The 25,808-nt window shown below is 43.0% G+C and overlaps 1 protein-coding gene across 1 annotated transcript in view; it reads right to left on the reverse strand.

The window, feature by feature from the left end:
• Window positions 1–800: 800 nt before the first annotated feature.
• LOC120044790 (adenomatous polyposis coli protein-like) overlaps window positions 801–25,808 on the reverse strand; it is a 44,414-nt gene continuing 19,406 nt past the window's right edge. Inside the window, exons 3-16 of the mRNA XM_038989462.1 lie at window positions 25,343–25,427; window positions 25,066–25,261; window positions 24,453–24,561; window positions 24,165–24,281; window positions 23,308–23,391; window positions 16,907–16,987; window positions 16,165–16,266; window positions 15,748–15,909; window positions 11,557–11,779; window positions 11,125–11,220; window positions 10,651–10,790; window positions 10,132–10,326; window positions 9,772–9,986; window positions 801–8,821 (exon numbers count right to left, since the gene is read on the reverse strand). Coding sequence (XP_038845390.1) covers window positions 2,380–8,821; window positions 9,772–9,986; window positions 10,132–10,326; window positions 10,651–10,790; window positions 11,125–11,220; window positions 11,557–11,779; window positions 15,748–15,909; window positions 16,165–16,266; window positions 16,907–16,987; window positions 23,308–23,391; window positions 24,165–24,281; window positions 24,453–24,561; window positions 25,066–25,261; window positions 25,343–25,427 — 8,247 coding nt within the window. The 3' untranslated portion in view covers window positions 801–2,379. The remainder of the gene's footprint in view (window positions 8,822–9,771; window positions 9,987–10,131; window positions 10,327–10,650; window positions 10,791–11,124; window positions 11,221–11,556; window positions 11,780–15,747; window positions 15,910–16,164; window positions 16,267–16,906; window positions 16,988–23,307; window positions 23,392–24,164; window positions 24,282–24,452; window positions 24,562–25,065; window positions 25,262–25,342; window positions 25,428–25,808) is intronic.

Genomic DNA, 25,808 nt, shown 5'->3' on the forward strand with positions numbered 1-25,808 from the left:
ATTTAATTAGCTGATCCGTAGTTCTGTGATTGGTCAGCCCACCGGAAGTTAGTTTATTATTGTTGTAATTGGACAATTCCGTTTAAAGAGACAATAATGATGCATTTCAGATCTGGTAGTGGCCAAAGATTGCAATGTACAAAAATGATCAAACTAGTAATGCCTGCTAGTGATGATAATCCTGCTAAACATAACCATAACTGAGGTCTCAAAAAAGTGCTTCCTCCTACGTGACACCTTTTGTGGGTGATGCAGTATCCTTCATCACAAACTACACATCAATTCATAATTTCTGTAATTTATGCAGGGAGAAACTTCCCAAGTTCTCCCATGTCACCCTGCTCCTCCGTACACTCTACTGGCTTTCAGTCGAAGATCACATCTACTACAAGAGCATGGTAGCCTACAGGGCAGTAAGGGGAACTGCCCCTCCCTACCTTCCGGCTATGTTCAAACCCTACACCCTAAAATGAGCCTTCCGTTCAGCCACCTCTGGTCTCTGGGGCCCATCCACCACCCTCAGCCCAGTCAAAGCTCCCCTCAAATGTGTTTTGTCAACACTTGCACTTTACTTTTCCTCCTTACTAGCTCAGACTTTGCTGATAGCTACTTTTAGGAAACAACTACTTATGACTGAGATATGTAGTTGTCCCACCTAGCTACCTAAAATGTAATATGTAATGCCTGGAGAATATGTAAAAAGAATTAACACTGATGGAAAGTGCTATGATGGGTGTGATCTGATTGAGCTGATTTACTGGGGATTCACCAGTTTCTACATTTTATTCATGATATCCCATTGATTATTGATGAATATAACTTATAAATGCCTCACCAGCTTAGTTCAACTGTCGTAAACCATCAGAACCCAAAACAAGCTTTATCTTCAATTTTTGTAAACATACATGTAAATAAACTGTATAGCCTCAAAACATGGTCAAAACTATAATTTTGATATAATGGATGGTCACAGACCTTGCATACATAGTTCTAATTTAAGCGGTTACATTTCTCCAGCCCCATTCCACAGCTTTTTACCAAAACAGTGGTGAGGAGACCACTTCATCATTTCAAATGCGGATTGCCCTTTCATGTTACTGCACTCGTACAACACAATAAATGTGTATGTAGTTGTGTAATGAATTCATGCCTATAGCTATATCCCCTTGGCTTGTATATCAAAACATAGCTGCACTAAGGACACGAGTTCATCATTCACTGTAAGCAGACCTTAAGTTCCATTCACTACCAAAATATCTTCAAGGCAGATGATAATTAAACACTTGCACTGTTCAGTAACACTGGACACCAGTTTTTCACCCCATTTTAACATTATTTATTATGTTGATTTACAATTTGGAATGTGACTTTTTTCCTTTGAATATCCGACCACAAATGTATTGCATGGGGGAGAGAAAAAAAGTATTTCAGACAGTGTAATTTTTGGGTAGAACAAAATAGTACATAATCTCCTCTGATTATGTGCTTTAGCATTACAGTGATTACAGGGGAAACTAAAACTACCTTTAAAAAAAAAAAAAGATAATCCAACACCAAAACCCTAGTAATATTTGTGTTCATACAGTCCTTCAGAGTCTTAGTTAAAAAGCAACTAACTCACCTGATAACAATTAACCAACAAACAGCAGAGCCATGTATCGGTCTACTCTCATATAATCTATTTTCCAATGAAAATATTTCTCATTCGAAAAAGTTGTCAAGGTTAACTTGCGGTTAATTCCTTTACTTTCAGAGCACACATGAAATAGTGTACAATTTTACACTACAGCTACCAACATGTCATGTGACGACATAAATGTTAAGCTTTACCATCTGGGCAGTTTACATGCAAGGATGGGAAGCTTATAATACATTTGCATTAGTAAAAATTAGAATTACTTTTATTTCTGACCTAAATACAGGCATATAATTGTATTTTTTTTATCGAATGGAGTAGTATTAAAGTCGATCTTCAAGTGTTTTAACATCCCAAATATGCAACTTTAAGTGATTATCTTTGTCAAGTCGGACAAGATTCAGGATCTTGACAGGGGTTTAAATTAAATACATAATTAAAATCTGTACAGTACAAATTCACATACATTATCCTTCAGAGGTCTCCCTCTCTCCCTCTGATAACCAGTGTCCCAGCCACATTCCTACCAGCAAAAAAACAGGGTCCATCAATTAGGCATTAACTACAATAACAGTCTAGTGACTAACTATTTACATGTTTATTTTTTACACCAAAAATTGTGATGAATCTGTTCTTTGCTTTGATTGTGTTTGTTGTAAATAATTATTTACAACAGAGATCACTTGGTATGTTCAAGACATTTCCCCTAGATCATCTGTGTGTGTAGTCTAGCCTCAAGTGACTTAAACTGAGGTTACAATGTAGGACCCACTTTCACCAGCACTTTCTCCTTTAGAGTCTCTCTTTTTTGCACTGTTGGTTACACTGACAGGCGTGGGTATCTGTGAGGGTCGTGGTGGTGTGGCACTGTCAGCACTGCTCTTCCTGGAACTAGGGGTGTAGTTGAAAGGGCTGACCCTGGCAGCCACAGCCCCACTCGGTGAGCTGTGTTTGCTAGAGGTGGAGGAGCTAAAAGGGGTGCGTTCAGCAAGAGACAGTTCATGGGCCTCTGGGATGATGCTTGGGTTACTCTGAGCAGGCTTGAGGTCTGGCACTTTCTTATCAATACTCTCACTGCTCCTAAACAAGTTTAAATTAGTCTCTGAACCTAGCCTAAGAGCATTTACACTTTCATTTGTGGACTGTTTGGGATGGGTTTCACTTGTCAAGAGATCAACAGAGGGCATTTTGACTATAACACTGTCAATTACTGGAGGGGTGTTTGCTGTTGGGGATTTTCCAGACCTTGGGTTGTTAATGGGACAGTCCTCAATCCTCACCCACACATCCTCAGTCTTGGACACTGCAGGGCTCATTTGGTACCCCATGGCCATGGTGTCCATGGACTCTATGGAGGAAGAATCACGGCCTTCTGACTGAGACATTTCACTATCCTTTATCTTCCTCCATGTTCCTTTTAAAGGGTTTCCATCTTTGCCGTGTGGGGACCTTTGGGCTGGACTCAGTGGTTGTCGTTCATCCTCACTTTTGCCCTTTTCACTTGACTCAGAGGAGGCAGAGAGGATGGAAGAGGAGCTGCCGGTTCTCTTCCAGGTTCCAACCCTTGGGAGAGAGGAGGAGTGTTTGCTGTTCTCCCTCTTCCATGTCCCTTTCCTGTTAAGATTAGGGAGCCTAGAGGGGCTTTCTGAATGGGACCTGGAGATGTCATGCTTCCCTCCTCTTTGAGGCTTCTCATCCACATTTTCGGAGGAATTTGGATTTTGAGGGGACTTTTTCCAGTTGCTTCCTTGACAGGGCAAAGTTAACGACATATCTGGCAAAGACGGACTCGACACAGGCGTTTGAGACTGGCTGGTAGAGGAGGGGGACAGAGACTCGAACGAAGCAGACTCTTCCAATTTCCTCTTCAGTGTTGGACTAGGGGCCTCTTTGATGAACGTTGACTGGCGAACTAGGGCAGGTTTCTCCGACCGGTCTGACTCACTTCCACTAGACTTTGTGGACGACATCCTGGACAAATCTTGCTTCTTAGAAGGGCCAGCAACTCCACACTGGTTCAGACTCTTTGAGGCTGATTCACTCCTAGGGATTCCGCTAGTGCTTCTCGTCAAGCCAGTCTGCTTGGGTGGCGTTTGCTGACCCACCGGTCTCCCAGGGGAGGTGTAGGCCATCCTGCCAGAACCAGAAGACTTAGTTGACAATGTGCTTGGAGAAGCAGTGCGAGGCACTTGGGATAATTTGTTTGAAGGGCCGAGACCATTTCTTCCAGGTGACACAGAGGTGCGACCAGGTGACTGCATGGGTCTGGTGGTCAAGGACTGCTGAGCTGGTCTGGATGGTGTGGAGTCTCTGGATCCAGATCGTGATGAAGCTTTACTTGATCCCGATTGAGATCCAGGCTGATCCCTGGCTGGACTAGGATCAGATTTAGCAGGTGGTTTGATGCTTCTGGGTGAGTTACTGGAATTCTGCCCTTGAGTGGGGGGAGTTTTTGAGACAGAGGCGGGACCACGTGGTGGAGGCTTCTTTTGGACTGGGCTAGTGCTTGGAGAACTACTTCTAACGCCAGGGACCTGGATCATTGTCCTCCCACGAGAAATCATGGGAACACTAGGGGCAGTCGGCCTCTGCTGTAATGAAGCTGGGGTCTCAGTGCTGGCACGTGGTTTTCCTGTTATGAGACTTTTGTAGACTTTCTTGCCCCCTTTAAGAGCTTTTGCTGCCTCCTCTTCCTTTTCTTTTTTTTGGGCTTCTAAAGTGCTCTTTTCACCAGGCTTTAATATCCGTGGGCGTCCTTTGTCGGATGCAGATTTATTATCCTCTGAATTTACGGGCAGGTGAAAAGGGGAGCCAAGGGATATTCCAGATTTGAGGGAGAGGATTGAGTCAGAGTCAGATGAGCCTTGTCTAGAGAGGCTAGCAGCTGCCTGGTGCAAACTGCTGACGATGGAATTGGCACCCTCTTGGATGGCCTTCCAATCAAAAGATTCAGAGTCTGGAGATAAGGCTTGTTCAGAAACTGGACTATGTGTATCAGTGAGATCCAATGTGAGATCAGGCTCCTCCATACTTTTCTCCTCAGTGGCATCTCCTTGGTCATTTCCGCCCTTATTTCTGGCTGTCTGTTTCTTCTTTTTTGGCATGGCTGAACTGATGCACTCTTGTAGAAGGTCATCTTCTGAATCAATGCTTAGTGAGCTGAGTGAACTGTTTCTTGAGAAACACACAGGGGTGTCTTCTACATGAAAGGCTTTTGGTGCGTAACCAGAGGCTTGGGGTTTAGAAGTAGCTTCTACCTGAGTTACATCCTCCACTTCTTTTGGCTGGAGGTCTTTGTTGTTGTTCTCTTGGTCAATGTCACTTAACGAGCTGAGAGATGAGTTTCTAGAGAAACACATTGGTGTGTCCTCAATGGAAAACTTCTGCTTCTCATCTGGCACTGGTCCCGCATTTTCTTTGGATGGTTGTGGAAAGACTGCCTGCTTCTGCTGCAGAGGTTTTGTTGGAGCAGTCAGTGGTACATTTGTCCTGTTTGTTCTTGCGGATGGCTCTCCACGGTTTTTCGTTGACACTTTTCTCTGGTCTTTGTCTTTTCTAAGTTGTGCCTTTTCCTTTGAGAGATCAGGTTCATCATCCTCAAAATCCAAGGAACTCAGGGAGTCATTGCGTGAAAAGCAATAGGGTGTACCCTCTATTGGTGTGTAATTCTGTGGCGAGTCAAAAGCAAACCCTGGCCGTGGCCTCTCATCTGCATTTGGTGGCTTATCTGGGAAATTTCTGGAGGCCATTTTTGGCTCAAGCATTTGGGTTTCTTTGTTTTTATCAGGGTATGAAGCAAAGTTGAAAGGGGGCTGGGGCTTTTTAATCATCCTAGCTCTGTACTCACTACTCTGTGGCATTGGTTTAACAGGGGATGTGGGCTTCTTCTTTTCAACCTCCTGTTTGACTAGACTAACAGGAAAAGCTGATGAAGGGTGCTGTGGTTGATCATTCATTTTCTGTACTCTAAAGGGCTTGTGGATTTTACCTTTTGGCATGGCTGAACTGATACACTCTGCTAAGATGTCATCCCCTTCATTTTCTACAGCGGCAGCTTGTGTGAAGGAGGAAGTAACACCTCCATCTTTTTCATCTGTACTTTCCCCTTCTGGAATAGTATCCCTTATTTGACTGGAGGATACTTCTGCACAAGGAGGAGCACAGCTTTCAGCATTGGCCAGCTCATTTGGGGGTGAATCAATGGTGAGGTCGCTGAGAGATGTAGCTGTTGAGAAATTTATAGGGGTTCCCTCTATGCAGTAAATCCTAGGCATGTCCTCTCCATGGGTGAAGCCAACAGTCTTCTGTTGTCCTCGGGTTTGTGAAGGGAGTAACTTGTACACAGGAAGTTGGCTTGGTTTATGGGCAGTAGGTGGTGGTATTCTAGAAGTAGTGTTGGAAGGCGATTGCTTTTTGGGTTTTCTCGATGACTTTGTTGGCATGGCTGAGTTTATGCAAGCCTCCAGTATTTCTATATCGTCATCATCTGAATCATCCAAAATGTCTTTTTCCACCTCACCAGGTGAATGCTTCTCTTGGCTTGGGGATTCTGTAGTGTCATCATGCTCATGCTCAGCCTCATTTCCCTGGTCATCTTCGTGAACAGGAGACATGATCTTGAGCTCATTATCTTTCTGAATGTAAGGTTCATCTAAGCTTAAAGCACTGAGGCTGGATGCACAAGAGAATCCATCTGGGGTACTCTCTGTCGCAAAGTGTAGGAGGGTGTCATTATCCGGAAGCACCTGGACTCTCTGGACAGCAGCGTGTACAGCAGCATGCCTTGGAGCCAAATCCGCCCTCGGCGGCGGCGGCGGAGGCACCTTTTTGTGTTTCATTGGTGGTGGATGTTGATGTTGTGAGGGTGGTGGCGTTTTGCTTCGGCTCGGAGGCATGGTCTGACCAGGGCTGTCGGGCAGATCACTTGGGCTGATGATTCCACTGGGCATCCCGCTGCACAATTCACTCTGTATAGAGCTAGCGATGGAGTTGCTCTCAAAGCTGTCCAGGGAGCTTACAGATGTGCATCTGCTGAACATGAGGGGCGTCTCCTGCACATAGTGTTCTGGGGGGCTTTTGGGAGTCTGGGCACCACTTTTGGATGGTGATTTGGCTCCTGATGAAAACTCAACGGCTTTGTGATGTCTGGATCCGTCTCCATGAACTTGACTAGTCCTTGGAGGCTTTATTCGGACATACTGCACAGACGACTGGCCCTCGGTTGTGCCTTGTTCTTGGGCGTGACTGCCAGTGGACTCTTTCTCAGAGATGGGAAGAGTTGGGTAGTTGCTAGCAGCATTCACATTCCTCTTGCACCCTTCCATTTCGTCCTCATCTGAGGACAAGGATGACAGAGAGCTACCCCTTGAGAAACAGATGGGTGTGTCCTCAACACAGTACGTCTGTAGGGTCTCTTGATTGACGGTAGGAGGTTTGCATGTTGTGTTCTTCTGGCCTGGTCGAGTTGGCCCTGACCTCGTTTGAGCCGAGGATGGATGTAGCTGCATTTGTCTCCCTGCATTCTTTTTGGATGTCACGGATGATGTTGAACCATCTTGGCTTAGATGGTCTTTCACTGAGCTCTGAGTGGAGGATGACTTTGAATGACTAAACATGGATTTTTGGGAGGAGGTGTCGGAGTACTTCAGACTGTAATCAATTGGTTGTTCCGTATGAGGCCCCTTGTTGTATTTCATACTGTAATTGGTCGGCTGGTCATCCTGTTGTTCTTCCTCTGAGTATCGCTCACTGTAATTGGTTGGTTTGTCATCACCGTAATCATCCACAGACTGGCACATAGTCTGGTTGTTCATCTTTTTGTTCATTCCTTGAGTGGGACCAGCATTGCTTTGATCTTGTTGGTGTTGGTTGGTGTTCCTTGATCTGAATCCTTGTTGCATTTCTGTTTGCACAAACCTGGGCTTGTACTTCAATTTCTCCTCCCCCTCACTGTTGCCCTCCGTGTACATGGGGTAGCCTGGGCTTTGAGATCGCACAGACCTCTGATCTGTCTGTTTCATCTCCTCCATGTGCTTAGGCCTCGCCCATCTCTCATTTTGGCTTGGACTTTGCTGACCAGAGTTCAGCTGCTCGTCAGAATACTTTAGGCTGTAGTTGATAGGTGTGTCAACTTCTCCGTCATCATCTTCCATGTGGTTGGCATTGTGGATCTTATGAGCAAGGTCTGCAGGATATTTTCTATAGACACAACACTTCCCCTCATCATCCTCAGAGTATGAGTCCACAGATGGCTTCATCTGTCCTCTTTTGCCATAGCCGTCAGTGCTGTTAACGCTGTTGAGACTGTCGTTGGATGCCTTGTATTCCAACTTGGGCATTGGACATGGTCTGCCCGAATGATCGGGTTTATTATAGGGATATACATTTGAATGACCATGTGCTGCAGTTGTACAGTGAGGGTCTTGATTTGGGGTCTCCGGGGACCGGTCATCCAGGCCAGTCAGTAAGTGAATGCTGTTCACTTCCTCCATCACCATGGCAATCTGAGCAGCTGTTGTGGCGGGCATTTGCATTCTCTTAGAGTCATGATCTGGGTGGAAACCACTGGGTGCACCCCTCTGTCTGTCTCTGTCCTGGCCCCGATCCCTCTCGGCCCTAACACTGTCTATGTTCCCCCTTGGGTTGTCTCTGGGTGACGGGCTCGACAGAACTGGTGTGTTCACGTAAGGGGAGCGCACAGGCACACTGTTGGGGCTAAACCCGTCTGATCTAGAGACACCATCGTAATCACTGTAGACATTCTGCTTGTGCCTGCTTTGTTTACCCCTGTGGGACGCCTTGGGGCTTAAATTGTCAATATTGTCGAACGTCTCCGAGAGGTGCTGAGAGTCCAGTTCCTCGATCAGGGCTTTCTGTTTCCTGACGTGAAGAGAGGGCAGGCTAGATCCAGGAGACATGATGTTGGCATCCTTGTATTTGGCGGGCCTGTTGGCCATGAGGTTCCTCAGTGCTGCGGCACTGCCCATAGCGATCATCTTGTGCTTGGAGTGGATGAGGTTCTTCAGCATGCTCACAGCACCCATTTCCCACAAGGCCTCCTGGTCCTTTGCATTGCGGGCCGAGAGGTTCCACAGCGTGCCACACGCGTTGCTCACGATAGTAAGGCTGTGAGACTTCAGGTGCTGCAGGAGTGTCTGAAGACAGCTGTTCTCTCTCAGGATTTGTCTACAGAGAGAAAAAAAAAGCAACACACGGTCTTATAAGCTTTCAAGTGTAAGAACATTAAACATTATTACAGAGGAGTCAGTATAATAACATCAAATATTTAACAGCACAACACTATAATGAATAGCGATGCACCGATGCCATTTTTGGCCGATAATTTCCTTGCCCCCAAAAAAACGATACGGATAGCGATACTTAATTTTAGAGGCCTTTTAAGCATTCTAGTACAGTTAAATAGTTAACACACACATGGACATAGCGGTCTAAGGCACTGCATCTCAGTGCAAGAGGCGTCACTACAGTCCCTGGTTCGAATCCAGGCTGTATCACATCCGGCCGTGATTGGGAGTCCCATAGGGCGGCGCACAATTAGCCCAGCGGCATCCGGGCCGTCATTTTAAATTAGAATTTGTTCTTAACTGACTTGCCTAGTTAAATAAAGGTCACACACACAGACAAAAAAAGTTATTTTGTTGGCATTTACGTATGTCCCCATTACCAGTAAAACAATCAAAACCTATTTCTTTGACTAACGTTCTGTTCATTTGTTTCATTCTCAACCAGGATTACTATGGTAAGAATTCCATGAATTCCATTATCTTGGCTTTAATGGATTTCGCCTTTGAGTTGTCTCGCTGAAATGTTCTTACTCTTTCAAATGCCTGCTCGACTTGTTGACTGCTCGATCCACACAGCAGACATTGTGGGCTTGGTCAGGTGTGTTGCACGTGAAGCGCAACATTTTACGTGGCGTCATTACATCCTGTACCTACATTGTATAGGTATGCACAGCAGCTTTGACATCGGTTTTTAACATTGGCGTTAAACTAGACATCGGGCCGATACAGTTGTTGGCATTTTTAGCAAACATCGGCCGATTCCGATATATTCACCGATATATCGTGCATCCCTAATAATGAATGATTTTTTTAAAAATCGAATAGACATACCTGTGATCTTCATTTGTAGCGATGAGACTAGACACATTGCGCAAGATGCCTCCTCCACTTTCAATGATGGCGAGGGTGTTGGTTTGGCTTCGGTACATCAAAGTGCTAACCAGGAAGGCCAAAGCACCCTCTACAGCACAGATATCAGCTTTGTTTTCAGTGCAGTGAGCTGACAGGTTCCACAGGGCACTGAGGACACTCTTCAGAGTAGACTCCTGTGAAGGGAGAAGAGGACATATTTATCAGCCAGTGAATACATATTTAGGCAAATCTTTATCAAATTCCTATTGTACATTTCATTCACATATTTATACATGTGCTCCTTATGTATTTGTATCAAAGTGAGTGGTGATGTCTCACCTTCTGTACCTCCAAGGCACACTCCATCAGAGCCCTGACACTGCCCACCTCACGGAGGGTCTTCTTACTGTTCACATCTGCACGCCAGGACAGGTTCCTCAACACACTGGCAATCACCTGCTGTAGATCCTCACTCTCAGACTTCAGCTGAGCCACCATGGCCCTCATGCATCCCTTCATGGAACATAGAGTGGCCTGAGGATGGAAGATACAGAAAGATGCTTACTATTCATTTGAAGCCATACTTTATGAACAAGCACAGAGATTGCTTATCCTCGAAGACACTATTGCCTTTACTTTCAAGTGTGTTTACACATATTGGCCGGTTTCCCAGATCCAGCCTACTCCTGGACTACAAAGCGTGCTTAATTGAGATTGAAAGAGCTTTTAAATACAGGAATAGGCTTAATTTGGGTCTGGGAAACCAACCCTAAGGCAGAACATTTGCAAAATATTAGGTCAGAATTCCACACACATCAACTACATCTAAGGTTAAATCATCCAGAACCAGAAGCTAACCTTATTGGCCACGTCCCCGAAGGTGAGGTTGGTAAGGGCCATGCCAGCGTATCTCCTCAGAGTGACGCTGTAGTGGTCGCTGGTGAGGCCGTATATTTCACAGTCCACTTGGAGGAGCTCCCCTATAGCCTGCAGCCCCCCTGGGAACACACAGCACAGCAGGAGAAATGTCAATCAATCATTGAATGAGTCTGCCCCATGAATGTTCTACTATATGATGTCCTATGCAAGACATTGCATAAGAGCCTACATCTTTACAGGGATGAATACATGCATTAACCTAGCTCTTTTCTGTTTTGGTTTCTTGGGTAATGAAACATTAAACCGATCAAATAAAGATTTTGTTTCATCATTTCTCTTTTAAGATAACTGCCTGGAAAGCAGTGGCAAGTGTTGCCAAGTGGACTATCCTGGTTAAATAGCCTAAATAAAAAATTGCATTTGGTCAGAACAACAGTTTGAGTGAATGCTTACCGAGCTCATTCATAGCGTGCCTGTGCTCTTCATCAAAGGACAGCTTCATTAGAACACACACCGCTGGGCAGATCTGATGCTCCACGGGAGAGGGCACTGGGACAAACACAATCCATTCTAATAAAAACAGATTCCCCCTCCAAATATCCATACCCTAACTAAAAGACAGTTCATCCATCTGAAATAAGTAGGCCTTACTCAAGTTGTCCTGCATTACCCATCCAATTATCCATTTAATACATTAAACAAATCAAGTACAAGTGATCTGAGCAGGAGGTACTGGGGGTTTACCCCTCCAAATACACAATGAAAAACAAAACCAACAAATCATTACAACCGTCGCTTTAGTCCTTACTGGGTTTTTGTCATACATTACTCATCCAAATAACCATACCCTAACCAAAGCATACAATACATCTGAGCAGGCCTTACTGGGGTTTTTATCCTGGTCCACTCCCCTCTCATGGTTCTCCTGCCACTCCCAGCAGGTCTCGCAGTAAACTCTGATCTGCTCCAGGAGGTGCAGCACTCTGATCTCTCTGCGCCCTCTCTTATCGTCAGGCTGGGAGTGGATAATGTTATGGAGGGCGGCGCTGGCTCTCGCCCGGGCCTCCTTGCTGCCTCGGGAGTTCCCCAGCAGCACTGAGTCCTTGAATTGAATAGAATTTTATAAAATAAAAAAATCAGTTTCACTTGAAAATAGTCATAAAAACACTCCTTTCCAAAGTGGTCCTCGACGGAATAAATAACACCTAGCCTAATGATCAAATCAAAGTTTGTCACGTGCGCCGAATACAACAAGTGTAGACCTTACAGTGAAACGCTTACTCACAGGCCCTAACCAACAGTACGATTAAGTAAAAAAAATAGGTATTAGGTGAACAATAAATAAGAAATAAAAAAACAGCCAATGAAATTGCAGGGCACCAAATTCAATCAACAGAAATCTCATAATACAAATGTCTTAAACATACAAGTATTAGACACCATTTTAAAGATAAAATTCTCGTTAATCCAACCACAGTGTCCGATTTCAAAAAGGCTTTTCGGCGAAAGCAGAACATATCATTATGTTAGGTCAGCAACTAGTCACAGAAAGCATACAGCGATTTTCCAACCAAAGAGAGGGGTCACAAAAAGCAGAAAGAGATAAAATGAATCACTAACCTTTGATATTCTTCATCAGATGACACTCCCAGGACAACATGTTACACAATACATGTATGTTCTGTTCGATCAAGTTCATATTTATATCCAAAAACCTCAGTTTACATTTGGCTTTGCCTCCAAAACATCCCGTGAATTTGAACAGAGCCACATCAATTTACAGAAATACTCATAATAAACATTGATAAAAGATACAAGTGTTATTCCCAGAATTAAAGATATACTTCTCCTTAATGCAACCGCTGTGTCAGATTTCAAAAAAACTTTACGGAAAAAGTACACCGTGCTATAATCTGAGTACGGCGCTCAGAGCCCAAATAAGCCATAAAGATATCCGCCATGAGTCAACAGAAGTCAGAAAAGCATTATAATTATAAATATTCACTTACTTTTGATGATCTTCATCAGAATGCACTCCCAGGAATCCCAGTTCCACAATAAATGTTTGATTTGTTCGATAAAGTTCATCATTTATGTCCAAACACCTTTTTGTTAGCGCGTTCAGCCCAGTATTCCACATTCATGACACACGATCACTAGGAGCAGACGAAAAGTCAAAAAGTTCCGTTACAGTCCGTAGAAAAATGTCAAACGAAGTATAGAATCAATCTTTAGGATGTTTTTAACATAAATCTTCAATAATGTTCCAACCGGAGAATTCCTTTCACTTCAGAAATGCAATGGAACTCAAGCTAACTCACATGAACGTGCATGGTCAGCTTGTGGCAATCTGGGAGAGACCTTACTCAATCCCCTCTCATTCGCCCCCATTTCACAGTAGAAGCATCAAACAAGGTTCTAAAGACTGTTGACATCTAGTGGAAGCCTTAGGAAGTGCAATATGACCCCATAGACACTGTGTATTCGATAGGCCAAGAGTTGAAAAACTACAAACCTCAGATTTCCCACTTCCGGGTTGGATTTTTCTCAGGTTTTCGCCTGCCATATGAGTTCTGTTATACTCACAGACATCATTCAAACAGTTTTAGAAACTTCAGAGTGTTTTCTATCAAAATCTACTAATATGCATATATTAGCAACTAGGACTGAGTAGCAGGCAGTTTACTCTGGGCCCGCTTTTCATCCAAACGTGAACATGCTGCCCCCTATCCCAAACAAGTTAATTTATCATCGAATCACAGCCTACTTCGCCAAATGTGGGATGATTTAACAAAAGCGCATTCCTGAAAAAAACACAATCGTTGTACCTAACCATAAACATCAATGTCTATCTTAAGATCAATACAACAAAGTTTTTATTTTTTTACCTGCATATTTAGTTAAAAGAAATTCATGTTAGCAGGCAATATTAACTAGGGAAATTGTGTCACTTCTCTTGCGTTCATTGCACACAGAGTCAGGGTATATGCAACAGTTTGGGCCGCCTGGCTAGTTGAACTAACTCGCCAGAATTTTACATAATTACAACATAACATTGAAGGTTGTGCAATGTAAACGTAAAATTTAGACTTAGGGTTGCCGCCTGTTCGATAAAATATGGAACGGTTCCGTATTTCACTGAAAGAGTAAACGTTCCGTTTTCGAAATTATAGTTTCCGGGATTTGACTATATTAATGACCAACGGCTCGTATTTCTGTGGTTATTATAATTAAGTCTATGATTTGATAGACCAGTCTGACTGTGTGGTGGTAGGCGGCAGCAGGCTCGTAAGCATTCATTCAAACTTTACTGCATTTGCCAGCAGCTCTTAGCAATGCTTGCTTCACAGCGCTGTTTATGACTTCAAGCCTATCAACTCCTGAGATTAGGCTGGCAATACTAAAGTGCCTATTAGAACATCCAACAGTCAAAGGTATATGAAATATAAATGGTATAGAGATAAATAGTCGACGCGTCAATTTCTATAATAACTACAACCTAAAACTTCTTAACTGGGAATATTGAACCACCAGCTTTCATATGTTCTGAGCAAGGAACTTAAACGTTAGCTTTTTTACAATGGCACATATTGCACTTTTCCTTTCTTCTCCAACACTGTTTTTGCATTATTTAAACCAAATTGAGCATGTTTCATTATTTATTTGAGACTAGATTTTATTTATGTATTAATTTAAAATAAAAAGTGTTCATTGTCCATTCAGTATTGTTGTAATTGTCATTATTACAAACAAAAAATATATATATTTTTAAAATAAATTAAAATATAAATTTTTAAAAAAGGGCCGAGTATCGGCTTTTTTGGTCCTCCAATAATCGGTATCGGCGTTGAAAAATCATAATCGGTCGACCTCTAGTATGTACGTACAGTCACTGTGGGGACGACGTCCTTGATGCACTTATTGATATATATCCAGTGACTGATGTGGTGTACTCCTCCATGCCATTGGAAGGATCCCAGGAACATGTTCCAGTCTGTGCTAGCAAAACAGTCCTGTAGTTTAGCATCTGCTTCTTCTGACCACTTTTTTAGAGACCGAGTCACTGTTGCTTCCTGCTTTAATTTTTGCTTGTAAGCAGGAATCAGGAGGATAGAATTGTGGTCAGATTTACCAAATGGAGGGCGAGCTTTGTATGCGTCTCTGTGTGTGGAGTACAGGTGATCTAGAATTTTTTTCCCCTCTGGTTGCACATTTAACATGTTGATAGAAATTAGGTAAAACTGATTTAAGTTTCCTTGCATTAAAATCCACGGCCACTAGGAGCGCTGCCTCTGGGTGAGCAATTTCCTGTTTGCTTATTTCCTAATACAGCTGACTGGGTGCAGTCTTAGTGCCAGCATCTGTCTGCGGTGGTAACTAAACAGCCATGAAAAGTATGGATGAAAACTCTTGGCAAAAACTCTACTTCAGACGAGCAAAATCTAGAGACTTCTTATATTTCGTGCACAAGCTGTTGTTTACAAATATGCACAGACCCCCTCGTCTTATCGAGGAGTGTGCTGTTCTATCTTGCCGGTGCAGCGTATATCTCGCTAGCTAAATATCCATGTCATCATTCAGCCACGATTCCGTGAAACATAAGCTGTTACACTTTCTGATGTCCCATTGGTAGGATATTCGTGATCGTACCTCGCCAAATTTATTGTCCAATGATTGCATGTTGGCAAGTAATATTGACGTAACGGCAGCTTTCCCACTCGCCGTCTATGGGTCCTTACGAGGCACCCCGCTCTGTGTCTGCGTCTCTTTCTCTTGCCAATGACGGGGATGTCGGCCTTGTCGGGTGTTCGAAGTACATCCTGTGCGTCCTGCTTGTTGAAGAAAAAAATCTTTGTCTAATCCGACGTGAGTGATCGCTGTCCAGAAGCTCTTTTTTGCAGTAAGATACGGTGGCAGAAACATTATGTACAAACTAAGTTACAAATACGGCGAAAGTTTATCACTTCAAAGTATTAATTAAAACACTCCTTTCCAAAGTGGTCCTCGACAAAATAAATAACACCTATACCATTGACAAAGAATAAGACAAAGTTACCAAACAAAAACATTACAAACCTTGTCGTTGCCATGGAGGAGTTGGATGAGTAAGGGAAGACAGCCTGACTGGCGCATGGCGATGCAGCTGTCCTGGGAGCTGGACATGGCCAGCAGAGTGCGAGACATGTCATCTTTATCATGGGTCCCCAGCATGGAGAGAAGGGAGTAGACCATCTCCACCTATAGGGTTAGAGGGCCGACCGTGAGAAAAACTACTTTGAAGACACGCCCTGATGATACACAGGTCAATTTATAGGTTATTTATATCGAAATGGATCAAATTGTCCCACTTAGGATGCAATCTAATTTATGTGAGCTACCCTCTGTTTAAAAAAAGCTATTTCTATAAAATGTTTAAACTAGATAACATTTCACATTTTTGGTTTGGGCATACAGACAGCACTCAACCTGAGTGTTAGTAGAATCTCTGGATACCTTGGTGCCCAAGTGACTGGTCAGTCTGCGGGGCACAGAGTAACTACCCCCACCCAAACTCATTTCACTGGCAGAGTCCTGATCAAGGCGAGAGTTGGAACCCTAGATGAGAAACATTTATTTTGTTAAACTTTTTAAAAGCTTTTTTAAAATTAAAATGTATTCATATTGCTTGCTCGCAATTTCCTACAGTATAACATCATTGCCTTTCTCATAAAAGCCATTAGTGTGTCACAGTGTGACAGTTTTTTCCATAGAACATTCCCAGCAACCTCATTCATTCTGCTAAGAATCGAGGGAAGTGAGACTACATTACATTTTAAAAGTCATTAAAATATGAATCCAACGGTTTAATCGCAAGCCTCAGGGATAAAACATACTCTGGAGTAAGACACGAATCATTAGCATTAAATGGAAAGTTAAGGCACAAAGCACGGCAAAAAAAGGCAGCTCACGACAGCTCAGCCAAACTCTCCTAACCAACATTACCAGTCAGTCCAATGGCGGAAGATATTTTCTGGAGCATTATAGGACCAAAGGAAGAAAATGAATCCGTCAAACGTTAACTAAGAATCTCTGGGGGTGCAAGCACTGTGTTAGTTTGAGATGGACTACATTGCAGTCAAACTATGCAGAATCACAGTCTACAAATCACATTCCAATATGCTACTCATAATGATTTAATAACGATCCCTTCAAACATGCCAATTGTCTTGGATCAGGTATGGAAGGCGAGTCTTACCTGAGAACACCCAGCGCTAGGCCCACCACTGTCCCCTGAAGCCTGGCCTCCCTCATCCTGGGCAGCCGGGTCATGCTTGCTCTGCATGAGGGAAAGAAAGAGGGAAAGAAGGGTCAGACCTCCAGAGGAGCGAACCATTCATGTAGCAGGCTAAATGAGAGATGAGGAATGAGTCAACAGAAAGAGACAGGAAGCAGAACCAGTCACCTGAAAGGAAGGGAAGAAGAGGCAGAATCCGTTCAAAAAGAGGAAATAGAAAACAGCAGGCGGAGAGACTGGAAGGAAGGAAAGCGAGAAAGTGCAAGACAGAATGAAGGGGAGTGAGAGAGAGTGGGCGAGGGAGACAGGGAGTGATGGCAATAGAGAGATCGAGAGTAGGCGTGAAACTTTTTTGATACGTTTTTATTACAGTACTGGGTGGGGTGAATATATTTTATGTGACACAAACAAAAAAGGTAAACTAGTAAATAGCCTACAGCAAAGTGTTTAACTTGTTAACCATTTCTGCTAGTTAGTTTTTGCTACCATGTGGGTTTTAGCTTGCATGAGCCTGCTAACTGAGGAGTGTTAATTCACCTGTTTCCATACATGTTTCATTTTAAAACATGTATCTTACAAAGGAGTTGTTTAATCTAACTGCTTAACTATATCTGTACATGGAAATGCATTTGAGATTTTTTTCTAATCTTTACAGGAAAATGCCACATGCACTATCTGACGTGTGGCATTTCACTGCAGCGAATGTAGAAGGAAAAGCTGTGTACATTTGCTAATACTGTGCCAAATCATATGCGATGAATGCAACAAAGATGCAGAATCATCTGGCCAAGTGCATAAAGTTCCCTCAGCACTCACAACAAGTGACCTCTGACCAAAGTCCCTCTACTTCCATTTGTGGTGAAAGTGATGAATCAGACAAAGCTCATCGTCCTCCTGGAATCAATAGTTTTTTTGGACTCAATGGAGGAACGTAGTCAGAGCAATGCTGATGAATGTCATGCTCGAGCTGTGTATGCAACTGGTTCACCTATGATGCTCACTGAGCAATGTGTATTGGAAGAGATTTCTGAATGTTCTTCGCCCAGCATACACCCCTCCCACCAGACATGCTTTATCTACTAATTTGCTGGATGCAGAGTTTAAGTGAAGGTCAAGCAAATCATAGAGAAAGCAAACTGTAATGAACAATTAACCATCTCCCCACCCCTCAACCAGTATTCTACAAGAGCACAGACACACTGGTCTCTACATTGCAGATGAGCTGAAGACAGTCATCAATGACCTTGGACCACAGAAGGTATTTGCACTGGTGACAGACAATGCTGCGAACATGAAGGCTGCTTGGTCTAAAGTGGAGTCCTACCCTCACATCACACCCATTGGCTGTGCTGCTCATGCATTGAATATACTCCTCAAGGACATCATGGCACTGAAAACAATGGATACACTCTACAAGAGAGCCAAGGAAATGGTTAGCTATGAAAGGTCAAGTTATAGCAGCAATCTACCTCACCAAGCAAAGTGAGAAGAATAAGAGCACCACATTGAAGCTGCCCAGCAACACCCGTTGGGGTGGTGTTCTCATCATGTTCGAGTCTCCTGGACGGGAAAGAGTCTCTCCAAGAAATGGCTATATCACAGTCTACCGATATGGACAGCCCTATCAAGAGGATCCTCCTGCATGATGTATTTTGGGAAAGAGTGGTACGCAGCCTGAAACCTATAGCAGTAGGCATTGCACGGATTGAGGGAGACAATGCCATCCTGTCTGATGTTCAGACTCCGCTTGCAGATGTAAGAGAAAAAAATCCATACTGCCCTGCCCACTTTACTAATGCTCCAAGCAGAGAACTGCAGTTCTGAAATGCATCAAAAAGACTTCTGCCTGAAGCCCAAACACACCGCAGCGTACATGTAGGACCCCAAGTATGCTGGCAAGTGCATCCTGTCTGGTGTAGAGAGCAACAAGGCCTATGGTGTCATCACTACCGTGTCTCGCCACCTTGGCCTAGATGAGGGCAAGGTTCTTGGCAGTCTGGCGAAGTACAGTTCCAAGCAAGGGCTTTGAGATGGAGATGCAATATGGCAGTCGTGCCGACATCTCATCAGCCACCTGGTGGAAGGGACTTTGTGGATCTGAGGCTCTTTCCCCTGTTGCCTCCAAATCCCACCAACAATCAGCACAACTGGTTCTTGTTTGGGAACACACACACACCAAGATGACCAATACAAGGGTTGAAAAATTGTATTTGGCAAATGTGAGGCTTTTTGAGCCTGACAACGAGCCATCCTCAACAAGGTTGGAAAGTGACAGTGAAGATGAGGTCTCAGAGTCTGATGTTCAAGAGGTGGACATTGAGGAGGTCAAGGGAGAAGACATGGAGGCCTGAGAGGAAGACAACCAAAGCTTTAGTTTCTAGACTATCATTTTACAGATGTATGTTGAAAACATTTTGGGGAGACGCGATGATCATTGGGGATCATTCAATATTACCTTTCTTTTGTTGTTCAGTGAAATCATCCCATGTGAAGAGTCAACTCATTTAATTAAAGTTCTATTCGTAACTAAATTGTTTTTTCTATTAGAAGGATTTAATCATTTGCAATTCTGTCTACTTATGATAAGGTAAAATGCTTATATTTCTGTCTCCATATGATATGGTAAATATATCCAATACAAAAAATATCTACATTTAATATGGCTGCAAGGGGCAGTATTGAGTAGCCAGTTAAATCGTGCCCATTTCAAACGGCCTCGTACTCAATTCTTGCTCGTACAATATGCATATTATTATTACTATTGGATAGAAAACACTCTCTAGTTTCTAAAACCGTTTGAATTATTTCTCTGAGTGAAACAGAACTCATTCTGCAGCACTTTTCCTGACCAGGAAGTGGAACGTCTGAAATCGATGCTCTGTTCTTCTTCATGCCTATACATGGGCACAAGACCTATTAGTATACATACACGTCATACACCTTCCTCTGGGTGTCAAGCAGGCTGTGAGAGAAGAAATGAGGTGATTATCTCGATCTGGGATGGAATAAATCCTCTTGGAATGACATGTACCCCAGTTCCGGTACTCTAAAGAACGCGATTTGGACAGTGGGGTTGCCTTTTGTTTTGCTGACGTTATAGGCGACTATTATTTCCGGCTTCGATTTTATTTGATACATGTCACCATATCATCGCAAAGTATGTTTTTTGAAATTTATTCGGGAGTTTTGCCGTGTTCCGTTCTCTTCCGTTTGTTTACATGGAGAGATCCGTGCAACCCGGCTAGCGCGCTTGCTAAATGGAGAGAGAAAGTTGCCATTCTGAATCCAAACAACGACTCATCTGGACAAAGGACACCTTGTTCAACATTCTGATGAAAGATCAGCAAAAGTAAGACCCAATTTATGATGTTATTTCATATATCTGTCGTAGTCGCCGGCGCCCAAGTGTTTCTGGCTATTGTGCTAAGCTAATATAACGCAACATTTTGTTTTCGCTGTAAAACACTTAAATCGGAAATATTGTCTGGCATCACAAGATGCCTGTCTTTCATTTGCTGTACACTATGTATTTTTCAGAAATGTTTTATGATGAGTAATTAGGTATTTGACGTTGGTGTCTGTAAATATTATGGCTGCTTTCGGTGCAATTTCTGAATGTAGCTGCAATGTAAACTATGATTTATACCTGAAATATGCACATTTTTTGAAAAAAACATATGCTATACAATAAATATGTTATCAGACTGTCATCTGATGAGGTTGTTTCTTGGTTAGTGGCTATTTATATCTTTATTTGGCCGAATTTGTGATAGCTACTGATGGAGTCAAAAACTGATGGAGTAATAAAAGTGGAGTCTTTTGCTAACGTGGTTAGCTAATAGATTTACATATTTTGTCTTCCCTGTAAAACATTTAAAAAAATCGGACATGTTGGCTGGATTCACGAGATGTGTACCTTTCATATGCTGTATTGGACTTGTTAATGTGTGAAAGTTAAATATTTAAAAAATATATATTTTGAATTTCGCGCCCTGCACTTGAAGTGGCTGTTGTCATAAGTGTACCGACGTCGGGCTTGCACGCCAAACAGGTTAAATGGTATTAATATGCATATATTTCTGTTAATTCCCACGGAAAGTTTCCACCTCCGAATATTCCCCAAAATGTGCAACCCTAATGGCGATAGAGATGGATATAGCATTCAGTCACTAGGCTAGCTAGGGCAGCTGCAGGAGCATCAGGCTTCCTCATCCCTGACCTACATAAGCTGTAGCTCAGCCTGCAGGATGACAGTCGAAGAGGGGGGAATTAAATGTGTCCAATGATTTATCCACTCATGTAGAGGGGGAAAAGTATGCGAGCCAGCACACATGCAGGGCATGAGACTAGTAGTGTACACACAATTACCAACAGACAAAAACACACGAGCACGCATACTGTATGGGCCACCAAACAAACACATCTCACATGATGCAGGCATGAGTGCACTGGCTTGAATACAGTATTCATGCACACTGACGCATGAACACACACACCAAGGCCTTATGGCTTCTCAGCTGTGCATCCAACAGGAGCAGAAGGTAGGTCACTGGTTGACTGACTGCACACATGCTCAGTCATCAGGTCAGCTAATGTGTCTAGTGCTGCAGTCGAACAGGTCCCCCTTCATTCAATTAAAATTGGATGGAAAATAAAACGAGTATATAGATTGTGTGCAGGTCTGTCTCACACCGTCTCTTTTCTTTGTGCCAGACTGTGTTCAAATGCCTTCTGTACATGTATGTATGTATGCATGTATGTATGTATGCACAGTGCCATGCAAAAGTATTAATCCCCCTTGACATTTGCCTAATTTGATGCATTACAACCTGTAATTTAAATTGATTTTTATTTGGATTTCATGTAAATGGACAAAATAGTCCAAATTGGTGAAGTGAAATGAAAAAAATTACTTGTTGAAAAAAATATATATATATATTTAAAACAGAAAAGTGGTGCGTGCATATGAATTCACCCACTTTGCTATGAAGCCCCTAAATAAGATCTGGTGCAACCAATTACCTTCATAAGTCACCCCCCACATAATATATTTGAATTTGGGGCTCTGCATTTTTACTGGCTTTTGGCCAAGTGGGACAGTAGCGTCCCACATATCCCAGAGAAGTTAACGAGAGAATCACTGACATGATGTCAGCTGGTCCTTTTGTGACAGGGCTGAAATGCAGTGGATATGTTTTTTTGGGATTCAGTTCATTTGCATGGCAAAGAGGGAATTTGCAATTAATTGCAATTCATTTGATCACTCTTCCTAACATTCTGGAGTATATGCAAATTGCCATCATACAAACTGAGGCAGCAGACTGTGAAAATTTGTATTTGTGTCATTCTCAAAACTTTTGGCCACGACTGTATGTATGCATGTATACGTTTACTGCTCTAGGGATATAATTAGTTTTGATTATATTATTTACTATTATGTATTGATATATTTTTTGCCCTCCTTATGCGATGCGCACTGCAGAGAACACCGGAAGAATTATCACTAAATTATCAGTGAACTATTGTAATGTGTGTCAATTAATCCCATAAGGGATGGGTTGCCAACTGGCGATTTTACACAAAAATAAAATGAAAATTCGTCATTCATTCAATAGCTCTCTTTTTAATATTTAACACAAGGAGAGAGGACAGGAGAACGCCTATGGTTGATTTCACCCCCCAGAATCAGGGTCAGAAGTTATAAACCTGGAAGCCATTCTAGTGTTCTTAGGAGCCGCTGTAAATAAATGATGCTCTTGTTTAGAGGAACAGAACACTGCAAAATGATTGGATGAGAGAGGACAGTGTGTTCAGTTCAGATAAATCACCATATTGGATCAGTAACAAAGCATTATTGTACACTTGTCCATGTGACATTTCTCTGTAATGCAGGGATGGAGGCTACGCATCAATCCCCATTGCATAGAAAGGGGAATGGTGCAGTTAGCGCACCCAGTACAACATCGAGGATTAAATGGATATCAGCAAATGGGATGGCTGACTGACATGGCACGACACTCAGATGTAAGCAGCTTTTGGTTCTTTACATGACTAAAAGCCAACAAACTGTTCCCACAGAATGCCTGTTGAAATGGAGATGTCCACACAGGCCAGGCATTAGCCAGAATACAGAGAAAGTATTGCCAGAAAATCACTGTAAATACATTTAGGGCTGGTTTCCCAGACACAGATTATGCTTAGTACCAGACAAATCAAAGGGCATTGTAGTCATTTTGAACAGGAATAATGTGTCCGGGAAACCAGCCCTAAATATATTTACAGTGAGATATTCTGTACCTCTATTGTTTCCGGTAGGTACATTCTAGTGTATTACATCTGAGGCTGGGGTGAGTATCACATACCTCTGGTTCTGCAGGTGGAGACTGGACATGCTGTTGGATCTTCAGTATGTCCTTCTCTATCTGCTGAATACGAGTCACCCTCACCTGAAACACAGCAGGACATTTACAGGATGCAATCACTCAGAGGACGATAACCGGATATTACAATTACCAAATCAAATGTTATTAGTCACATGTGCCGAATACAACAGGTGTATACCTTACAGTGAAATGCCTACTTACGAGTCCCCAACCAACAACGCAGTTTAAAAAAATACGGACAAGAGATGAAAGTAACAAGTAGTTAAATAACAGCAGTAAAACAATAGCGAGACTATATACAGGGGTTACCGGTACAGAGTCAATGTGTGGGGTCACCAGTTAGTTGAGGAGACTGGACATGCTGTTGGATGTAACACTGACTGAATTAAAGCATTCGTAGATGCAGACCGATGTTGTAGAATTTTGTCATTCTAAGTCAATTTACTAAATGTTCTACCTCAACTGCCTACATATCATCCTACTTAATCAGTATCCTTACTGACCATTCTGTTCTTCCTGTGTGTATGTTTCCTAATCAATGACTCATCCTATACATGTCATTTCTCTACCTGCTCTCCCTTTCATTTCACTGTATGCATTCATATTTTTTTTAATTTGAACCTTTATTTAACTAGACAAGTCAGTTAAGAAAAAAGTATTATTTACAATGACGGCCTACCGGGGAACTAGTGGGTAAGTTATCTGCCTTATACAGGGGCAGAACGACAGATTTTTACCTTGTCAGCTCAGGGATTCGATCCAGCAACCTTTCGGTTACTGGCCCAACGCTCTAACCACTAGGCTACCTGCCGCCCCAAATTCATCTCATCCCTGACCTGTGCCCTCTTCTCCATATCCTGGCAGGTTCCCAGCTGTTTCTCCATGGCGGCTCTGATCTGCCTCGCCTCAAACTCCAGTTGCCTACGGGTCATATCCGTCTGCAGGGAGAACTGCTGCAACCGCAAACAGGATCAACAGACATCAGGCTTGGCGAAACGTTGAATATTTAATAATGCAGAGAAGATAACTGCATACTGTCAGTTATGGTATTTTGGGAGTATCTATAAGTCACTATACTCCATCCCAACACACGGCATAATGCTGAACGACAAATAAACACTTACATTCTCAGTCAGTGGTAGGCTGTCGATCCTCTTGGTGAGGTTCTGCAGCTGTGCGTAATACTGGTCCTTCTTCTTCTCCTCTTTCTCCAGCTCCGCCATCAATAAGAACCTGACAGGAGAGACAATCGCACCAATCAGAGTCCAAGAGTAAAAAAAAAAAAAAAATGTTTTTAAACTGCCCGAAGTCAGAACAAATAAACTCTAATCAAAGACCTAAGACAAAAACACATATACAGCATACCAGAATAAAACAGGGTAGGTGTCCTGAATACGACCGCCTAATGCATCCTGTCTGTGACTAATGCCAGGAATACACTTTGCAACCTAACAATGTTAGCATGATGTACTGTGTGATGGAAGCCCTCACACTGCACCATTGCACTCATAATGTGATTTGGCCGGGAGAGGCAAACCACTCATCAATTAATATTGCAGCAGTAAATCACAGTGGATGCATCCCACATGGTACCCTATTTGCTATATAGCCTGAAAGGGCTCTGGTACTGCACTATGTAGGGAATAGGGTGTCCTTTGGGATGGAGACTAAGTATAGCCTGCATTACTCAAAGACAAACTAATGTGAAAATACAAAATAATTCAAGCAGGAGCTCACCTCTCCTTCTCCAGCTCCTCCAGGTAGCCAGCGCTATCTCTGCCCCCATTGGACAGCCCTCTCTTGGGGAGGGACCCCAAGGAACCCATGGGGCTGGGGCTGCTGTCCTCTGAACGCCCAGAGCCTGAACCCTGCATGGAAGACGGCTGAGGTCTCAGCTTCACCCCTGGGTAAGTGTTAGGATCCAGGCTAATTTCTACCGGAGGAAGGAATATCAGGTTATTTAATAGAACGCATTTCAATCAGCTAATTCTGTCACCCCATGTGTGATGCCTACCTTTCAGTCTTTCTAGGAGATCGATTTGTCCGGATGAATCGGTAGAGTCTTCTTCAATGCTTCCCTGTATGTGTTTCAGCACCTCCTGAAATACAGGAAAAACAATCGGTTTTAATGTATTGTTTGAAAACACACAACCGCGAATAAGAGCACTGAACAACATCTAGGTGCACACACACACACTTCCAAAGGAAAGAACAGCAATGTTCTTTTAGTTTAGGAAAAAAAAAAATTTAAGCCACAAAAACAAAGTTAAAGTCCATTCACACCTGAAAAAAGTCAAGCCAAACCTACTGACTCACTGCAGTGCAAAATAGAATGTTTGCCTCAACCCCCCCCCACCATCCCATTCCAGAGACAAGGAACCGGTGGTTTGTCATGCTGCCTGATGGACAGGGTGGAACAGTGAGAGGAAAAACATCCAACCACCGGCTTTGATGTACCATCAAAAACCGAATCAAATTAA

Source organism: Salvelinus namaycush, chromosome 3, assembly GCF_016432855.1.
Source record: "Salvelinus namaycush isolate Seneca chromosome 3, SaNama_1.0, whole genome shotgun sequence".
Classification (NCBI taxonomy): Eukaryota; Metazoa; Chordata; class Actinopteri; order Salmoniformes; family Salmonidae; genus Salvelinus; species Salvelinus namaycush.